This window comes from Bubalus kerabau, chromosome 5, assembly GCF_029407905.1.
Source record: "Bubalus kerabau isolate K-KA32 ecotype Philippines breed swamp buffalo chromosome 5, PCC_UOA_SB_1v2, whole genome shotgun sequence".
NCBI classification, from domain to species: Eukaryota; Metazoa; Chordata; class Mammalia; order Artiodactyla; family Bovidae; genus Bubalus; species Bubalus kerabau.
In genome coordinates, this window is record NC_073628.1 from 34419045 (window position 1) to 34436798 (window position 17754).

The 17754-nt window shown below is 45.0% G+C and overlaps 2 protein-coding genes across 2 annotated transcripts; one reads left to right on the top strand and one right to left on the bottom strand.

Moving 5' to 3' along the window:
• Positions 1–1894: 1894 nt before the first annotated feature.
• Positions 1895–7745, top strand: THRSP (thyroid hormone responsive). The gene is made up of 2 exons (XM_055581414.1): positions 1895–2517; positions 7051–7745. The coding sequence occupies exon 1, from the start codon at positions 2042–2044 to the stop codon at positions 2510–2512; it is 471 nt and encodes a 156-aa protein (XP_055437389.1). The 5' UTR covers positions 1895–2041; the 3' UTR covers positions 2513–2517; positions 7051–7745.
• A 1878-nt stretch (positions 7746–9623) lies between these two features.
• Positions 9624–17531, bottom strand: NDUFC2 (NADH:ubiquinone oxidoreductase subunit C2). Its single transcript, XM_055581415.1, has 3 exons — positions 17212–17531; positions 11311–11454; positions 9624–9807 (listed from the first exon to the last, which is right to left on the bottom strand). The coding sequence occupies exons 1-3, from the start codon at positions 17378–17380 to the stop codon at positions 9758–9760; spliced, it is 363 nt and encodes a 120-aa protein (XP_055437390.1). The 5' UTR covers positions 17381–17531; the 3' UTR covers positions 9624–9757.
• Positions 17532–17754: the final 223 nt, after the last annotated feature.

A 17754-nucleotide genomic window follows, 5' to 3' on the forward strand; every position in this document is an offset into this window, starting at 1 on the left:
AGAATTGACTTCTGTTCTAAGCACTTTGCATGTATCAGCTTAGCTTAGGATAGCAAATCCTCAGTCAATGCTTGCTCTTATCATTATTATAACTTAGGAGGAAGTTGAACCTCAGAGAGGAGTGATGACTAGCCCAGGGTCACACAGCCAGAGGGAAGAAGAGTTGACCGTGCTCTATGTTCTGCTTACAACCTGCAATACAGAAAGGGTTACAAGTGGAAGCTTTGCTCTCACAGCAGACCCATGGCTGGACTTGACTGCCCTCTGGGCCTTAGAGAGGCAAGGCCAACTGTCCAATGCAGGGTGACCCCAGGTCATCTGCAGCCATGTGCCTGGCCAGCCCATGAAGGGGGCTTGGAGAGAGGGATAGCTGTCACTTTCTTCTGAGGCCTGGAGAGCTGGGCTGGGCCTCCTCCTGTCATGTCTGAGACTCCCTTTCCTGAGTCTCAGTTTCCTCATTTGGAAAGGGGGACACTAATGTTTTTCTGCTCAATCTGCAGTGTGACTAAGCAAGTTAAAGGCTGGAAGATGGTTTTTTCACACTATCCTGTTGTGCTCATATAAGCAGAGTTAAGGCCCATGACTTTTGGATAGGGTGAATGTTTTGATTTCATGGGGGAGGGGTGGCGGGGCTGTGTAGCGAGTTAGATTCCGGTTCAATGCAAAGACAAACAATCTCATGGCTCCGGGCATAGGAGTAGAAGGAAGTGGTCCAGTGGGTGAGCCCCAGTCAGGAGGGTGCAGAGGGGCCCCTGCCCTGGAGTGGGGGTGAAAGTAGCCTAGTTGAGACAAAATGGCCTCCCACACGCTCCTCCTCCTCTCTCCTCCCATGCTGGGGCAGAAGGTACTTAGTAAATCTTTCCTCTCAAAGTGGGGTTGCAAGCAGGGCCTGACTCAGAACCCAGAAGGCCTTGTTCACTTGACCCTGCTACTAACTTGTGAAACTTTGAACCTCTCACTAGGGTTCATTTTTCTAATTATTAAGAACACATTATTAGCAAACACAGTTTGCCAACTGTGAAAATGTGGCAATGCAAGGGATTATTACCTTCTCAAGACTGTTGGCCGAAACACTGGGTCAATGGTGAAGACGAAGCTTCATAACTCATTGGATTACAGGCTAGAGTTGAGAGGGATCTCAACATTAATCCAGCAACTGAATGGATAATACATCTGGGGACTACATTTTGTGATTTACAAAGCATTTTGTTTAGCCTTGTCTCCTTACAATAACACCTCAAATCTACAGACAAGGAGATGGATCCTGTTAACTTGTATAACTTACGCAACTTCACACATCAGTCTAGACTCCTAACTGGAGGTGAGAGAGAGGTGGTCCCAGGCTGGAATCCCAGCCCCAAAGGCACCATGGGCAAGTTACTTTAGCTGTGTGCACCTCAGTTTTCTCATTGGTAAAATGAGAATGTTAAAGCACTCATTGTATGGACTGGGTGAAAAGAGCTCAGTGTAGTACTTGATGCAAAGTGAGTGCTCTTAAGTTTTAACTAGCAAACGATGACAACACACGACTGAGAAATTGCAGAACCGGAGTTCTGGTTCCCCTCCAAGAGCTCTTTGCTCCACACTAAGCTGTTTCATTGCATGACCCTCTTCCCTTGTTCATTTCACAGCTGAGGCACCCAAGTGAAAGAAGCAAGTTGGGCATTAAGACACAGATAGCCAATGGGCAGCTTGGTCTTAGATGACCTGAGAGAATTAATTATTGCCTCGGGGTCAAGTGCACCAGCTGCCAAAGGAAAAGGCTGCCCTCTAAATGGCTCTGCAAGCTGATGAAGGAGGAGCCGGGCTCTTACTGAGGCAGTCACAGAACACTGAAATGACAGTCAGAAGCCTGGCAGTTCTGTCACTGGGCAGATGGATCACCTGATACAGGACGTTGGGACACAAGCCCTAGGATTTGCCTAAAAGAGGGCTGTGTTGACCTACAGGCTGGGTCTTGGCATCCTGTCAAACTGCTGTGCATACTGACATAAAAATAACAGCCTGGAAACAGAGGCCGAGGCAGTCTGCGGGACTCCATATGGAAGATAAAGCCATCATGCAGGTGCTGACCAAGCGCTACCCCAAGAACTGCCTGCTGACTGTCATGGACCGGTACTTGGCCGTGGTGAGCAACATGGAGCAGGTGGTGATGATCCCCAGTCTTCTGCGGGACATGCAGCTGAGCACACATGGGTACCAGGCCCAGGCGGGCACCTCTGATCTCTACAGCTACTTCACCATGCTCAAGGCCATCCGCATAGATGTGGAGCACGGGCTGCTGCCCCGGCAGCAGTGGCAGGCCAAGGTGGCAGGTGGCAAAGCGGACGGAGCTGAGACTGAAGCTGGAGAGATGGAAGAGGCTGAGGAGGAGAGCGTGTTGGGGCAGCTGGACCTGGAAGCCCAGTTCCACCTGCACTTCGCTAGCCTTCATCATATCCTCACCCGTCTTACCCTGAAAGCTGAGGAGGTGACAAGGAGATACCAGGAGAAAATGGGACAGGCCATGTAGGAAAGGTAATAGTGGTTGTGTTAATGCCCATCGAGGGCATTCCAGGGGAGGAGAGGGAGCAGTGGTGAACCCAGTGGGAGAGGGTGAGCCCGGCTCTCAGACAGCCACCCTTGCTTTTGAGTATTGAGACCACAACCCAGGAAGGCCCAAGGCCAGGCCTGTCTTACTCTCCTTCTGAGCCAGAATTGGTGAGTAATCATGGTGAACTATTATGGAAACATAAGGAAAAGTGGTTGGTGTGTGCATGCCTTATGTGCACTTGTATGCATTTATTAGTCAGTATGCAAATATTTGGACTTCCCTGACAGTTCACACGGTAAAGAATCTGCTTGCACTGCAGGAGACCCGGGTTCAATCCGGGTCAGGAAGATCCCCTGAAGGGCATGGTTATCCATTCCAGTATTCTTGCCTGCAAAATTTCATGGACAGAGGACCCTGGTGAGCTACATTCCACGGGGTTGCAAAGAGTCAGGCATGACTGAGCAACTAATGTTTTGCATCACTTCATGTGAATATTTGGAGCTGTATGAACTGAACAAATGTGTTCTCACCATTGACTTCTTTAAGAATCTGATTAAAGCCAAGAACTCTCTCCCCAGAATCTAGGCATATAGACATATATATGACTGTATATGCAGCTTCAGAGGCCCATCCATGAATTGTAAAATAAGAACCTCTGATGTCACATATTAATAATAGCTTCTATTTGAGCACATAATAAATGTCAATATAGTCCCTAAATGCTTGAGATAGGATGAACTCATTTAATCTTCCTAACAATTCTAGGAAGATAGGTTTTTATTATTTCTATTTTATAAATGAAGAACCTTACCCAAGGCTCGTGTTTACTCAGGTGTTGAATGTGAGTTTTGTGTGTGTGTGGCACTGCTTCCAACGTTTTTTCAAGTTATGGGGTATGGAGAATTATATTTATATGGCATCTGGGATACATGGGTGAAGCTGCTGGGGTACATGAGTGAGGCTGTTCACCAGAGTCCCGGAACTAGCAGAGGTGCTCTGGCCATCCCAAGTTGCAGCCAGCCACGCGGAAAGTTAAAGGACCACCTTGTGGACACTCTAACTCAAACTAGGCACACCGGCGTGGAGGCATGCCTGCTGGTAAGCCCAGTTGAGAGGACATATACATACATGTCGGGATCTGAGCCCAGAAGGGTTGGGGTTGTGAGGTGTAGGTGAAGGAAGCTAGACAAGCAGGTGGTGCCACACAGGGTAGGAGGTTGGAAGGGGATCTGGGATGGTCTTGGGTGGGTCACTCCTGGGTAGATGGGAGAAATTTGGCCACAACACCTGCCAATTTTGATCCTGTGTCACATGCCAGCCCTGTTCCCATTAGCTGGCTTCATTGGTGATAAACCATGTCCATGTCTGTGGGAATCTCAAAGCACCCGATGTAAGTATTTGGGCAGAACTTTTATCCTCATTTTACCTGTAAGAAAATTAAATCCAGATGGAGGAAGTGTCTCACCCAAAGTCACATAATTGTTTAGTCGCTAAGTTGTGTCCATCTCTTTTGACCCCATGGACTGTAGCCCACCAGGCTCCTCTGTCCATGGGGTTTCCCAAGCAAGAATACTGGAATGGGTTGCCATTTCCTTCTCCAGGGGATCTTCTTGACCCAGGGATTGAACCTGAGTCTTCTGCATTGCAGACAGATTCTTTACTGCTGAGCCACCAGTGAAACCCCGCATAATTGGTAAGGGGATAAAAAAAGCAAGACTGGCCCCAGAGCTGGGCATTCTTTTTTTTTTTTTTTTTGGCTGTGCTGGGTCTTTGTTGCTGCATGGACTTTCTCCAGTTGTAGTGCACGGGTTTCTCACTGGGGTAGCTTCTATTTTTTTTTTTTTTTTTTTTACAGTAAATGTGAAAACACTTGGACATTTTTATCTTTGTTTAGTTTTGGCTGCACTGGGTGCCCGTTGCTGCATGCAGGCATTCTGTAGTTGCGGTGAGTGTGGCTAACTCTAGCTGTGGTGTGCGGGCTTCTCGCCGCAGTGGCTCCTCTTGTTGCAGAGCATGGGCTCCAGGGTGCACAGGGCTCAGTAGTTGTGGCGCACAGGCTTAGTGGGATCTTCCTGGGATCTAACCTGTGTCCCCTGCATTGGCAGGCTGATTCTTAACCACTGGACCACAGGGGAAGCCCCTGGGGTAGCTTCTCTTGTTGTAGAGCAAGGCTCTAGGTGTGTGGGCTCAGTAGTTGTGGCACACGGGCTTAGTTGCTCCGTGGCATGTGAAATCTTCCCGGACCAGGGATCAAACCTGGGTCCTCTGCACTAGCTGGCAGATTCCTAACCAGGGAAGTCTGATCTGGGTGTTCTTTCCGTCAGATTTAGTCTCTGCCATATTTCCTGAGGCTACTCTGTAATGATGGGTAGTACACATGGACTCTAAATACACAGTCTAGAGAGTTCTGCTCAGCCATTTTCCCTTTCCCTACCTCAAACCTGGCTTCCCAGGTGGCTCAGTGGTAAAGAATCTGCCTGCCAATGTAGGAGACTTGAGTTAAATCCCAGGGTCAGGAAGATTCCCTAGAGAAGGCAATGGCAATCTTCCCCAGTATTCTTGCCTGGAAAATCCCATGGACAGAGGAACCTGGGGGCTACAGTCCATGTGGTTGAAAAAGAGTTGGACATGACTCAGTGACTAAACAACTTTGAACCTACACCTCAACTGCCAACTTCAACTCTGTGTCCCTCTCCTCTTGAAGCTCCCTGAGTGGCCTTTCAGAGGTTCTTCTTGACTGTAAGGGGGCTGGGTCAAGAGCTCTGGGTTCAAGTTCTGATTCCACCACTAATGAGCTGTGCAGCCTTGTTTTTGCTCACTTTTCTGGGTTTCAGTTTATTCACTGAATAATAAGGGTATTAGTAAAAGGATTGGCACTTGAACAGTTTTATAGTTTAAAATTACTTGCATATCAATGATCTAATGGAATTACAATTCCCTTTAACACATGAAAAAACCTGGAGGTCTGAGAGAGAAAATGAGTCTGAGGTTACTCAGGAAATGGCAAAGCCAAGATGTGAATGGACCCTGGCCTAACTCACATCTAATTCCTTTCCTCTACACTACAGATTTCATTAGCACTTTAGAATTCTGCAGCCAGGGTAGGAGGTAAGAATTAGGGATGGCAGAGCAGTGAGATACGTCACTCCTTGACCTGCCAAACCTCTTGGAAGACAAGAGCAGCCAGTTTTACACTGTAACACACTTCAACACACTCTAACTTGTTTTTTTGTGGTGGCTGAAGCAACAGTTAGAACTGGACATGGAACAACAGACTGGTTCCAAATAGGAAAAGGAGTCCGTCAAGGCTGTACATTGTCACCCTGCTTATTTAACTTCTATGCAGAGTACATCATGAGAAACGCTGGGCTGGAAGAAGCACAAGCTGGAATCAAGATTGCCGGGAGAAATATCAATAACCTCTGATATGCAGGTGACACCACCCTTATGGCAGAAAGTGAAGAGGAACTCAAAAGCCTCTTGATGAAAGTGAAAGTGGAGAGTGAAAAAGTTGGCTTAAAGCTCAACATTCAGAAAATGAAGATCATGGCATCCGGTCCCATCACTTCATGGGAAATAGAGGGGGAAACAGTGGAAACACCATCAGACTTTATTTTGGGGGGCTCCAAAATCACTGCAGATGGTGACTGCACACATGAAATTAAAAGACGCTTACTCTTTGGAAGGAAAGTTATGTCCAACCTAGATAGCATATTGAGAAGCAGAGACATTACTTTGCCAACAAAGGTTCGTCTAGTCAAGGCTATGGTTTTTCCAGTGGTCATGTATGGATGTGAGAGTTGGACTGTGAAGAAGGCTGAGCACCGAAGAATTGATGCTTTTGAACTGTGGTGTTGGAGAAGATTCTTGAGAGTCCCTTGGACTGCAAGGAGATCCAACCAGTGCATTCTGAAGGAGATCAGCCCTGGGATTTCTTTGGAAGGAATGATGCTGAAGCTGAAACTCCAGTACTTTGGCCACCTTATGCGAAGAGCTGACTCATTGGAAAAGACACTGATGCTGGGAGGGATTGGGGGCAGGCGGAGCAGGGGACGACAGAGGATGAGATGGCTGGATGGCATCACTGACTCGATGGACGTGAGTCTGAGTGAACTCCGGGAGTTGGTGATGGACAGGGAGGCCTGGCGTGCTGTGATTCATGGGGTTGCAAAGAGTCGGACACGACTGAGCAACTGAACTGAACTGAACAAAAGTTAAAAAAAAAAAAAAAAGATCTAGCTTCTTGTCCTGGCTCTGCACTGATCTCTTTATGCCCTGGACAACTTACTTCACCTTTCTGTAGTTTTCCTGCTAGTAAAAGGCAGAGATGAAGCTAGATGATGTATTGCAGCTCTGACAACCAGATTCTTCTCATAGTGCTGTAAGGCCACTAGGGTTTTTCTACAAACAGCACCATTGTGCTTTTTCAATAGGTTTCCTATTTCAATAGACATGTGACAGCACTTTAATGGTGTGAACTTATACTGACTTGTTTTTTTAAATTTGTGCACCCACAGCTTACTCCACGACAGAAGGCAGTCCCTATGATGAAGACATGGTGCAGTTTGCTAGCCTGATGACGCTAAGACCAGAAAGACCTGGACCTGCAACTACAAGCGATGATTTGGATGTCTGGGAATCCTCCCTACCTTCCTCTGAGCATCAGTTCCTGGACTCATCACCGCGTCACCGTTAGGCTGCCTGCTGCTGTTCACAACTCCTCGCTCCTCTTACTAGCTTGGGGTGGAAGCCAGTGATTCATGAGGGACCATATGTCTGTCACCTGGTCAGTGTGTTACAGTAGAAACAGAAGTTCTAGCATCTGACTAACCGAAGTTCACATCCTTCTCTCTTCGCAGTCATTAACTGCAATCGTGGCCTAAATTTCCTCATCTATAAAATGGAGATGGTGTTAACCTATCTCATGAAGTTGCTTTGAAAATTAAACAGTAAGTCAAAAGCATCTGGCATGTGAGAGCTAATATTATAGGTCTATTTTTTCTCCCACCCTCACCTTCTATTTGTTCTAGTCCTCCCTTACTTTCTACCCTACAGAACTAAGAAGCCAAGTCCTCAACTCTGAGTGGTTCACACTCCTATGCCTATTGAGCAGAGATAGACTATAAACTTCTTTATTGCAGCAGTAAAAATACCTTGTATTTGTACATATCTTTATTAACTTCTAAAGTACTTTCTCAGACATGATTTCATTTTTAACAAGTAGGACTCAAGAGAAGAGAGGTGGAACCATGTGATTTTGTCCATCTGCTTACATACTGCCACCTAATCTCAAATCACATGTAAACAATTTTATTAATCTCCAAAACCTAATCTGATTATGAAATCTGAGCTTAGAAACAAAAACTCTGGACAAGTTTTTGGACATGATAAGCCATAAAGAGTAAAACCTCATTCTAGTTATGTGGGATCTTTTACTTCTAATCCACTGTAGATGGGCTTCTCTGGGGGCTCAGATGGTAAACAACCTGCTTGCAATGCAGGAGACCCAGGTTCAATCCCCTGGAGAAGGGAATGGCTACTTACTCCAGTATTCTTGCCTGGAGAATTTCATGGACAGAGGAGCCCTGAGGGCTACAGTACATGGGGTTGCAAAGAGTCGGACACAACTTAGCAACTAATACTTCCACTTTCCACTGTAGACAGTGTTAGCTACTGAGCTCACTTTCCCCAGGATGTCCCAACTAAGAGCTGAGACCTCTTTGCTGTATCAGTCTCCTAGCTATTCTCCTGGTTGTGAGTTTCTTCCTTTTAAACCACCCTCTATGGTGTTGCAGAGAGCTCAGCAATATAACCATGACCATGTTCAGATCAGATCAGTCGCTCAGTTGTGTCCGACTCTTTGCAACCCCATGAATCACAGCATGCCAGGCCTCCCTGTCTATCACCAACTCCCAGACTTCACTGAGACTCACATCCATCGAGTCAGTGATGCCATCCAGCCATCTCATCCTCTGTCATCCTCTTCTCCTCTTGCCCCCAATCCCTCCCAGCATCAGGGTCTTTTCCAATGAGTCAACTCTTCACATGAGGTGGCCAAAGTACTGGAGTTTCAGCTTTAGCATCAGTCCTTCCAAAGAAATCCCAGGGCTGATCTCCTTCAGAATGCACTGGTTGGATCTCCTTGCAGTCCAAGGGAGTCTCAAGAGTCTTCTCCAACACCACAGTTCAAAAGCATCAATTCTTCGGCACTCAGCCTTCTTCACAGTCCAACTCTCACATCCATACATGACCACAGGAAAAACCACAGTTTTGACTAGACGAACCTTTGTTGGCAAAGTAATGTCTCTGCTTTTCAGTATGCTATCTAGGTTGGTCATAACTTTCCTTCCAAGAAGTAAGCATCTTTTAATTTCATGGCTGCAGTCACCATTTGCAGTGATTTTGGAGCCCAGAAAAATAAAGTCTGACACTGTTTCCACTGTTTCCCCATCTATTTCCCATGAAGTGGTGGGACCAGATGCCATGATCTTCATTTTCTGAATGTTGAGCTTTAAGCCAACTTTTTCACTCTCCACTTTCACTTTCATCAAGAGGCTTTTGAGTTCCTCTTTACTTTCTGCCATAAGGGTGGTGTCATCTGCATATCTGAGGTTATTGATATTTCTCCCGGCAATCTTGATTCCAGTTTGTGTTTCTTCTCTGTTTAAAAACCTTTAGTGACCTTCCACTACTTAGAATTGAGTCAAAATTATTCTACATGACTCACAAAACCATCCATCATCTGGCTTGCTTGGTTCACTTTGCACTAGAACTGGAGCAGGTGAAACTCTTCTGTAAAAGGCCATATATTAAATAGTTCAGGCTTCACAGACCATAAGGTCTCTGTCATAACCACTCAACTCTGCTGCAGAAGGAAGTAGCCATTAACATGTAAACAAATGAGCCTGGTTGTGTTCAATAAAACCGGACTGGCAGTGAGCCAGATGTGGCCCACAGGCTATTAGACTGCCAACTCTGAACTAGAACTAAACTCCATTTTAAAATCTGCCACATGTCTTCTCAAAACTAGCTAAATGGAAACTGACCATTCTCTGATAAACTGTTTTTTTTTACAAAAAGGAGTCAGAGCGCTTATAATGACCATTTTAATCACAAGGTGTTAACATTAAGAGATTAACATAAACTTCAGATGTCACAGAAACAGTTCAACAAAATACAGAAATAACTGGTATCAATGAAACCAGAGCAAGCATTTTGGAGACTTCAACGCACTGGATGGAATTCTTCAAAAACTTCCCTGTAAGTTTTCTTATCTATAAAAAGAAAAATCAGAAAAGATTTTAAAATCATGTTTAAAAAATCATACTTCCTAAAGAAACATTAACACTTAATATTCTTATAAGAACTGCTTTATTTTCTAGTCCTCAACCCAGCTTCCCAACCAGGCATTTTGTTCCACTGAATGAAGAACTGCTTTGAAAGAGTCTATGGTGATGTCCAGATGGTTGTCTAGAGAGGCAAAGTGCTGCCAGAGGGATCCTGGCTGAAGGAGTGGAAGCAAAAAAAAAAATCTGTACCCTTCTGATCCACCACAAACATCACATATATGACTGAAGGATAAGGAAATTATTATTAAGAATCATACAATTTCAGAGTTAAGTAGGACCTTACAGATCACCATTCAGTCTGATGAGATTTAAAATGCTTAAATTGAAATGCTTACATATTTACATAAATAGGAAAATCTAAAAATCTATAAAATTACAAGTTTAAAAATTTCCTATACTCATTCATTCACGTATGCAAATATCTATATTGCATATTTGTATAAAATATAAACAAGAAAACAGCTGTATTACAGTTACATTCATAGTTGCACAAAAATAAGTAGAGTGTGGTCAGAAAATTCCTGTCTATAGCACGATGACTCTTGAGCAGGAATCTGTAGGTGCACAGGGTGGAGATGGGGCAGGAGGAAGACTCAGGGGCACAGCATGCACGCAGTGACACAGGGCAGGCTCAGGACAGCATTTCAAGCGGCATGAGCTGAATGACCCAAGATGAGGCAGGGCTCTGTGTAGGTCAGGCCAGGCATTATTTATTAAATGCCTACTATGTGTAGGTTCTGGGCTGGAGGCGGGAGAAACAAAGATGAAGCTACAGTCCAGTGAGGAACACAGTCTGTGTGTGTAATGGGGTGGATAAAAGTCTTAGTTAAGTGTTTACACCAGGCAATCAGCCTGGGGGGAAAAAGCCATCTTAATGGAGTCTTGATTTTATCCAAAAGGTAATGGATAGCTATTTAAGCATATCCATATTTATCCAGAGAGATGTGATTTTTGCTAAGAACAAAAGCAGAGGCAAGCTGGAGGCAAGTGCAGGAGTCTACACAAGAGATTACCAGGGCCTGAACCAGCGTGGTAGCAATGGCAGAGAAGAGAGTTCAAAGTTGAGAATTATTTAGGGATTAGAATGGTAAGACTTGATGACTAATGAGAAGTCAGAGATAGCCGTGAAGATGATTCCCAGGCTTCTGGCTGGAGCACCCAGGTGGGTGGTAGTGCCATTCACCGGAGCAGGACACAGAAGCCCAGGAGGTCTGGGTGAGCAGGGGGGACGTGAGTCCTGTTTGCTGTTTGAGGGATGCAGAGGTGCTCAGCCAGAAACTGGATATATGAATTCAAGAGAATTCTGGTCTACAGACAAAGAGGTGGAAGTCAACAGAACACAGGAGGCCTGAAGTCACAGGCATGCGAAAGATTAACTAGGGAAAATGGCACAGAGCAAGAAAGTTTTCTACAATGAACTTGAAATACCTTTTTCAGGAAAATCCTCTGGATGTGACTTTATATATGAGAACATATCATGGTCCCTCATAGCATACATATAGTCTTGACGTTTTAAAAGATAATATCCAACAAAAACAAAGGAAGTAATATATAGAAGCTGGCGATGCAAACCTGAAATCGAAACCACAAATTTCAAAGAAAGCAAAAATCAGTCTTGTGTGTTAAAAAATCACATTTTTAATGTTTTAGATACAGTTTGTAATTTCTTCCAACATTCTTTAAAAAAAAAAAAAAAAAAAGCTGTTGTATATGGGTATTCTGAACACACAGCCATGACCATGGAACATCTTCCTAAGGATATCTGGCAACTATGAAAAGCAACATTTTGTCTACAAATGTAACTATCAACAGAACCTAAAATTTTTTAAATTCATGTTTTATAAGTTTCTTCAAGGATAAAGGTGGATAAGCACAAAAACTTGAATGGTAGACTGACACAGAAAAAAAAAAAAAAAAAGCTCTTCTTTTTTAATAGGTTAACTTTAGACCTTAGACCTACACTAACTTGCATTCCAGGACATGTTCAGGACATGATGAGTAGAGGTTAAAGCCCTCCACAAATGGTCTAAGAGCAGTTCGGTTTGTCTCCAAATACTGATTTGTATTTACATATCTAGTGGTTACTAAAACAGTACACTGTACTACAAATACATCTCATTCTCTTGTATCCTCTGAATTTTCTAATTTTACAAGTACTACCTATTCAAAAACTATCTCTAAAAAAATCATCCTACTGGGACTTCCCTGGTGGTCCAGTGGTTAAGACTCCATGCTTCTACTGCAGGGGGTGTGCACTCGATTCCTGGTCAGGGAACTAAAATCCCACACGCTATTCAGCACAGCAAAAAAATAAAATCATCCTGTTATAATAAGACTGGAGAGGATCAAATCACATGATCTACAAAGCCAAAATTTTAAATGTGAAGGGGAGATCCAAAGGTATTAACTTGATATAAATTTTTTTTTTTTTTTTTACAAAAGGCTAAGTGTAGATTTTATAGCTATGCCTATTCCCAGCCATTCTCATATCCCACACAGGCTTTCATTCCTATAGTTTTATCTATTATCCAAGTACTGGTAACCCATTAGTAACGTCTAACTCAGATACCTATCTGAACAAATATATCCAAATATCTGACAGATACGATAACCTGAATTCTCCCAAACCAACTCAGTTCCTTCCTATTCATATCTTTTTCCTAAAAGACCGTTTACCCAGAAATCCAAGTCCTGGGTAATAAGCATACTAATTATCATTTTTTTTTTCCACCCTTATCCTCTACATTCAGTCACTGTCGATTCTACCTGATAAATATTCCCTTAACTCATGCTCATTTATGTAACTGGTTTACCTTTCATCTCATTTTCTACTCCACATTGATTCCAGCTTTTACCCTGTCACTAGAGGAATTCTTACTAAAACACAAATTAGTTCGTCAGTCCCTTCTTCAATGATGGTTAATAAGACCCCAATCTCCCGCAGGTGACCTCCCAGGCCCTTCATGAGCTGACTCCTCCACCTTCATCTTCTGACACTCCCTGGTATGCATATTGTGCCCAGCAACACTGAACTACTTCTAATTCCTCACATAACCTAGGTTCCTTCATACTTCTATACATCATGTACTGATTACTTCTCTGCCCAGCAATGTCCTGATCCTTCAAGGCTCAACTCACACAACACTTCTGCTAAGAAGCCTTCCTAAAACTTTCCTTGAGTTAAAAGGATGAATTCATCCCTCATGATATGTAAACTGCTATAGTAATTATTTCTCCCTCTACTACCAGGCAAAGTCAATGTTTCGCTCATCTTTGTATATTAGCACACAGACAGCACTTAATAAATATGCAATAAATGGATGAATGGCCTTGGGCAAATCAATTTACTACCTCTAAAACAAAGATAATAATACCTAACCATTTTTCACAGTAGCTATTAAAAGTGTTTTGGGAAAAATTGTAAAACAATAAAAATACAAAATATCACTATGATCTGGGATTGGATAGTGCTCAGACTATTTTGCATTCTCCCTTACCCCGAAAGCAGCTTCCCTGATAGCTCAGTTAGTAAAGAATCTGCCTGCAATGCAGGAGACCCTGGTTCGATTCCTGGGTTGGGAAGATACCCTGGAGAAGATAGGCTAACCACTCCAGTATTCTTGGGTTTCCCTTGTGGCTCAGCTGGTAAAGAATCTGCCTGCAATGCAGGAGACTGGGTTCAACCCCTGGGTTGGGAAGATCCCCTGGAGAAGGGAAAGGCTACCCACGTCAGTATTCTGGCCTGGAGAATTCCATGGACTCTATAGTCCACGGGATCACAAAGAGTAGGACACGACCAAGCAATTTCACTTCACTTCACTTCACTTTACCCAGAAAGGAGATTCCCAGGTGGCACTAGTGGTAAAGAACCCACTTGTCAATGCAGGAGACATAAGAGATGCAGGTTCGATTCCTGGGTCAGGAAGATCCCCTGGAGGAGAGCATGACAACCCACTCCAATATTCTTGCCTGGAGAATCCCATGGACAGAGGGGCCTAGTGGGCTACAGTCCATGGGGTCACAAAGAGACACGACTGCACTGACTTAGCACTGAATAGCACAGCACTTACCCCAGCCACTGCTTCCCCTAATCAGCCACCTGTAATACAGCAAAGTGTGCTGCGTTTTCCCATGTGCCACTGGACTACACAGATAACAGACCCAGACTTTCTGTGTTTACCCATATCCTGCACAGAAGATAGGCATGGCTTGGCCTCTTCTCAAGTCCCAATTTCCCTAGCCTCTTCTCTTTCAGCAGTGGTCTCCCTCTCACCATATACACAATCCCTTCACAATCATTTTCCTCTTTTTTCCTTTACTCAGTTGACCTAAACTTGAAAGCCACAGTGCTCTTTGCAGAACACAATAAATTACTCTTACGTTAGACTAGAAATCAATACAGATGAAGTTTTGCAGACTACACTTAGATACTAAGTCTAACTTTAGGGCAGGTGAGCGGTATCCAGAAACAAGGGTTTAAAAATAGGTGATGGGAGAAAAGCTTAAGAAAAAACTGTATTTAGTATTTTCTGTGTACTTGAAAAAGATTTGCACAGATATCCCAACTACCTAGAAAATGCCAGATACTCTCCATGGTCACAGCTGGAAAAAATCCACCATGTATTCCTCCTTCCCCATTCCTCCTACTCTATCTGTATAAGTTTGTATCAGAATTCATCTTTTTCATAGATATGCCCATCTGGTTTGTAAATCTCTGGACGGTTCTATATTTCCTTGTTATCTACACACTCATTCAATAAATACTCACTGAGCATTACTATTCGGCAGACAGTGAACTAGATAAATACAGTATGCATTCAATAAATGCTGCTGAGGATAATGATTTCAATAAAGTTCTCAAGGCCTGAATTTTTCAAAGCAACAAGGGAAACTCAGGAACTCTGACCCCTAGGCCTGGGCTAAGTGCTTTACATTCATCATCTCCCCTAGTTTTCACAGCCACACAAAGAGGTAGATACCATCCCTATTTCACAGATGAGGAAACTAAAGCACACAGAGATAAGTAACTTCTCCAGAATCAAATGGTGAGTAGGGAGGAGGAGGTGCATCAAATCTGAAAGCTTGTGCTCTTAACCACTATGTTCTTCGGTCTCCCAGAAAAGGCACAATACATTCTTTGACAACAGCAAGGTGAGATTAAGTGATACAAACTTCAAATTTCAGCCAATCTTTTCTTCTTCTGGAACACCATCTCTCTGATCTGAACCTTCTTCAGACTCCTAAAGTACTGTCTGCTCACCCAGGTATCAAAACACCTGTCACACCTAGACTCATACCTGCTTGTCTCACTGACCCAATTAGGAGTTCCTCAAGAGCAGGTCAGTATTTCTCCTCCCATACCCAATGTGTAACACTGTCTGGCACAGAGAAAAAGCTCAGTCAGGACTCAACAAATATACGGTAAACTGTGCAACAAGAGCTAAGCAAAGGGAAACCTGTTAGCACCTTCTGTGTGCCAGGCATTTACCTATAGATTCCCACTTAATTCTCACAAAAAAATTTGCAAAGATGAATTATTCTCACTTTATAGGTGAGGAAACTTAAGCTCTGATCAAGTAACTTGCCCAAAGTGACAGAAATGGGAAGCAGTGGGGCAAGGCCATTTAACTCCAAAGTGGACCTCTTTCCATTACACCAAGTAACAGGCCTGGGCAGGTGTGGAGTTGTGATAAAAAGGGAGAACACTCCATAGTTCCTAGTGGCAGAAATGGACAAAGATCACTCATTTCTGTGGAGTGGGGTCATGTCCAAGGCAGATGGGATTTCAAGTCTATTTGAGCCCTTGGAAATGCTGATATCTGGTGGGTTGGGAGTCAACCTCCAGGCATACATACACCTGGAAGGCAAAAGAGGCACAAGGGAGTGATTTCTGGTTGCCTGAAAGAGTGTAAGTTGCTCAGTCGTACCCGACTCTTTGCCACCCCATGGATTGTAGCCGGCCAACTCCTCTGTCCATGGAATACTCCAGGCAAGAATACTGGAGTGGGTTGCCATTTCCTTCTCCTGGTTTCCTGAACCACTGAATTAGTTTTCTTCCTAACTGGGCTTTTTGGCTCCAGTTTCTAACAAAGTCAACCTTTTAAAACACAAGTCCAATCACTGTATTTCCTCTTGCAGCTTTCAAAAATTATGTAAGGTTCCTGACTGCCTGGAGAATAAATGGCCACAATCTACCTAAATCTTTGTTGCCTTATCACCCTACTCTGCACTTACTCATCATCAACTGCCCTCCCATCCTCATGCTCTTGCTTCCATTCACTCTCAGTAGCTTCCCATGGCCTGGAAGGCTCTCTCCAAGAATTCCTCTGACAGATCATGGCTAAATTCAAAAATATCTCTTATAAAGTTTCCCTCTTTTCCCTTGGGAAATCCACAGACTTTAGCACAGCTACTGTGTCTCTTGGGCTTCCCAGGTGGCTCAGAGGTAAAGAATCTGCCTGCCAATGCAGGGGATGCAGGTTCCATCCCTAGGTGAGGAAGATCCCCTGGAGAAAGAAATGGCAACCCACTCCAGTATTCTTGCCTGGAGAATTCTGAGGAGCCAGGCTGGGCCCATGGGGGTCGCAAAGAGTCAGACACGACTGGGCACGCACACAGTGTGTCACTTATTATCACGGCTAGTCTCCGACAGGTGGACACGGACTTACTGGGAAAGACAGCCTAGTAACTTACAGCCTGCTACTCAATGTGAGGTCCCCAGACCAGCAGTGTCTGGGAGACTGGGACCACGAGGCCTCTCTCTCTCCAGGGCTAATGAATCAGAATCTGCATTTTAACAAGACCCTCAACTTATCAGTATGCACATTAAATCTGAGAAGTGCTGGTTCTCAAAGAGTCTACTCTTGGGGTTTACAAACAGACTGTGCTACTTACGACCTTGGTCAAGCTGCTTTAACCTTTCTAAGGCTGTTTCCCCACTGTGGCTAATGCTCCCGGCTCTGTCTTACCCCACGGCGTTTGATGACTAAATGCTATAACGTAGGTTTAGTAGAGCACTGGATAGACTGAGAGCTCATTTTTGCACCCCTACAAAGCGAACTGAGAGGGGAGCAAGCAGTTCCGTCCGGGGTCCTTCACAGACTCACTGCGAGGTCGTGGATTGCACTGCATCTGTTTCCTGAAATGACACTCTAGCCGGCCCGCTTCTGAGACGCTCAAGGGGACCGGATACCCGAGACAGGCGAGACGGGGCCAGTTAACGCGAAAAGGCCCGGAAAAGTGGAGGCACCCAGGCAGCCTAAGGCAGAGCCGGCCCTCAGCCCTACGACCTCAGCTCCTCCCGGCCGATCCCGTCCGCGCAGCCCTCACCGGCCGACAGCACCGGCCTCCGCCGGATCGCGTTATCAATCAGGCCGGAGCAGTAGCCCAAGAAGCCTACGAAGGCAAGCCGCGGGTCCGTCAGTTTCGGCGGCGGCAGGCTCCGGGCCTCATCAGGCAGGAACTGGAAGGGCGCTCGGGCCTGCCGTCCAGTCATCATGGTGACGCCGTTTCCACTTGAGGCCTGGCCTCAGGCCTTCAACTACAAAGAAAACCACAGGGACCACTACAGGGGCCCAGGCTGAAACTTTCACCTCCGAGCGCCAGGCTGAAGGGCATGGCGCAGGGCGGTGCGGCACGCAAAGGCTTCCCCGGGCGCGCTGCTGCCGGAACCGCGCGCGCGAGGTTCCGGGCTACTAAGTATCCCATGTCTCTAGTCTCCCGGGCGGCGCTAACGCCGCAAGTAGAAGTTCGGGGGTTAGGTACCTATCGAGCAGTACAATAAACGAGCCAAACCCGGAGAAGACTAGGAGACGTTGCTTTTTTCACCTAGTCTCCCTTGCCCGCTGGAGAAGGAAATGGCAACCCACTCCA

Coding starts and splice junctions, on each gene's coding strand:
- THRSP (XM_055581414.1), top strand. CDS start 2,042: ATGGAAGATAAAGCCATCATGCAGGTGCTGACCAAGCGCTACCCCAAG.
- NDUFC2 (XM_055581415.1), bottom strand. CDS start 17,380: ATGATGACTGGACGGCAGGCCCGAGCGCCCTTCCAGTTCCTGCCTGAT. Junction 11,455..17,211: donor GAGGCCGGTGCTGTCGGCCG/GTGAGGGCTGCG, acceptor TTTCGATTTCAG/GTTTGCATCGCCAGCTTCTA. Junction 9,808..11,310: donor AGAGGATTTTCCTGAAAAAG/GTATTTCAAGTT, acceptor TTCTTTTTATAG/ATAAGAAAACTTACAGGGAA.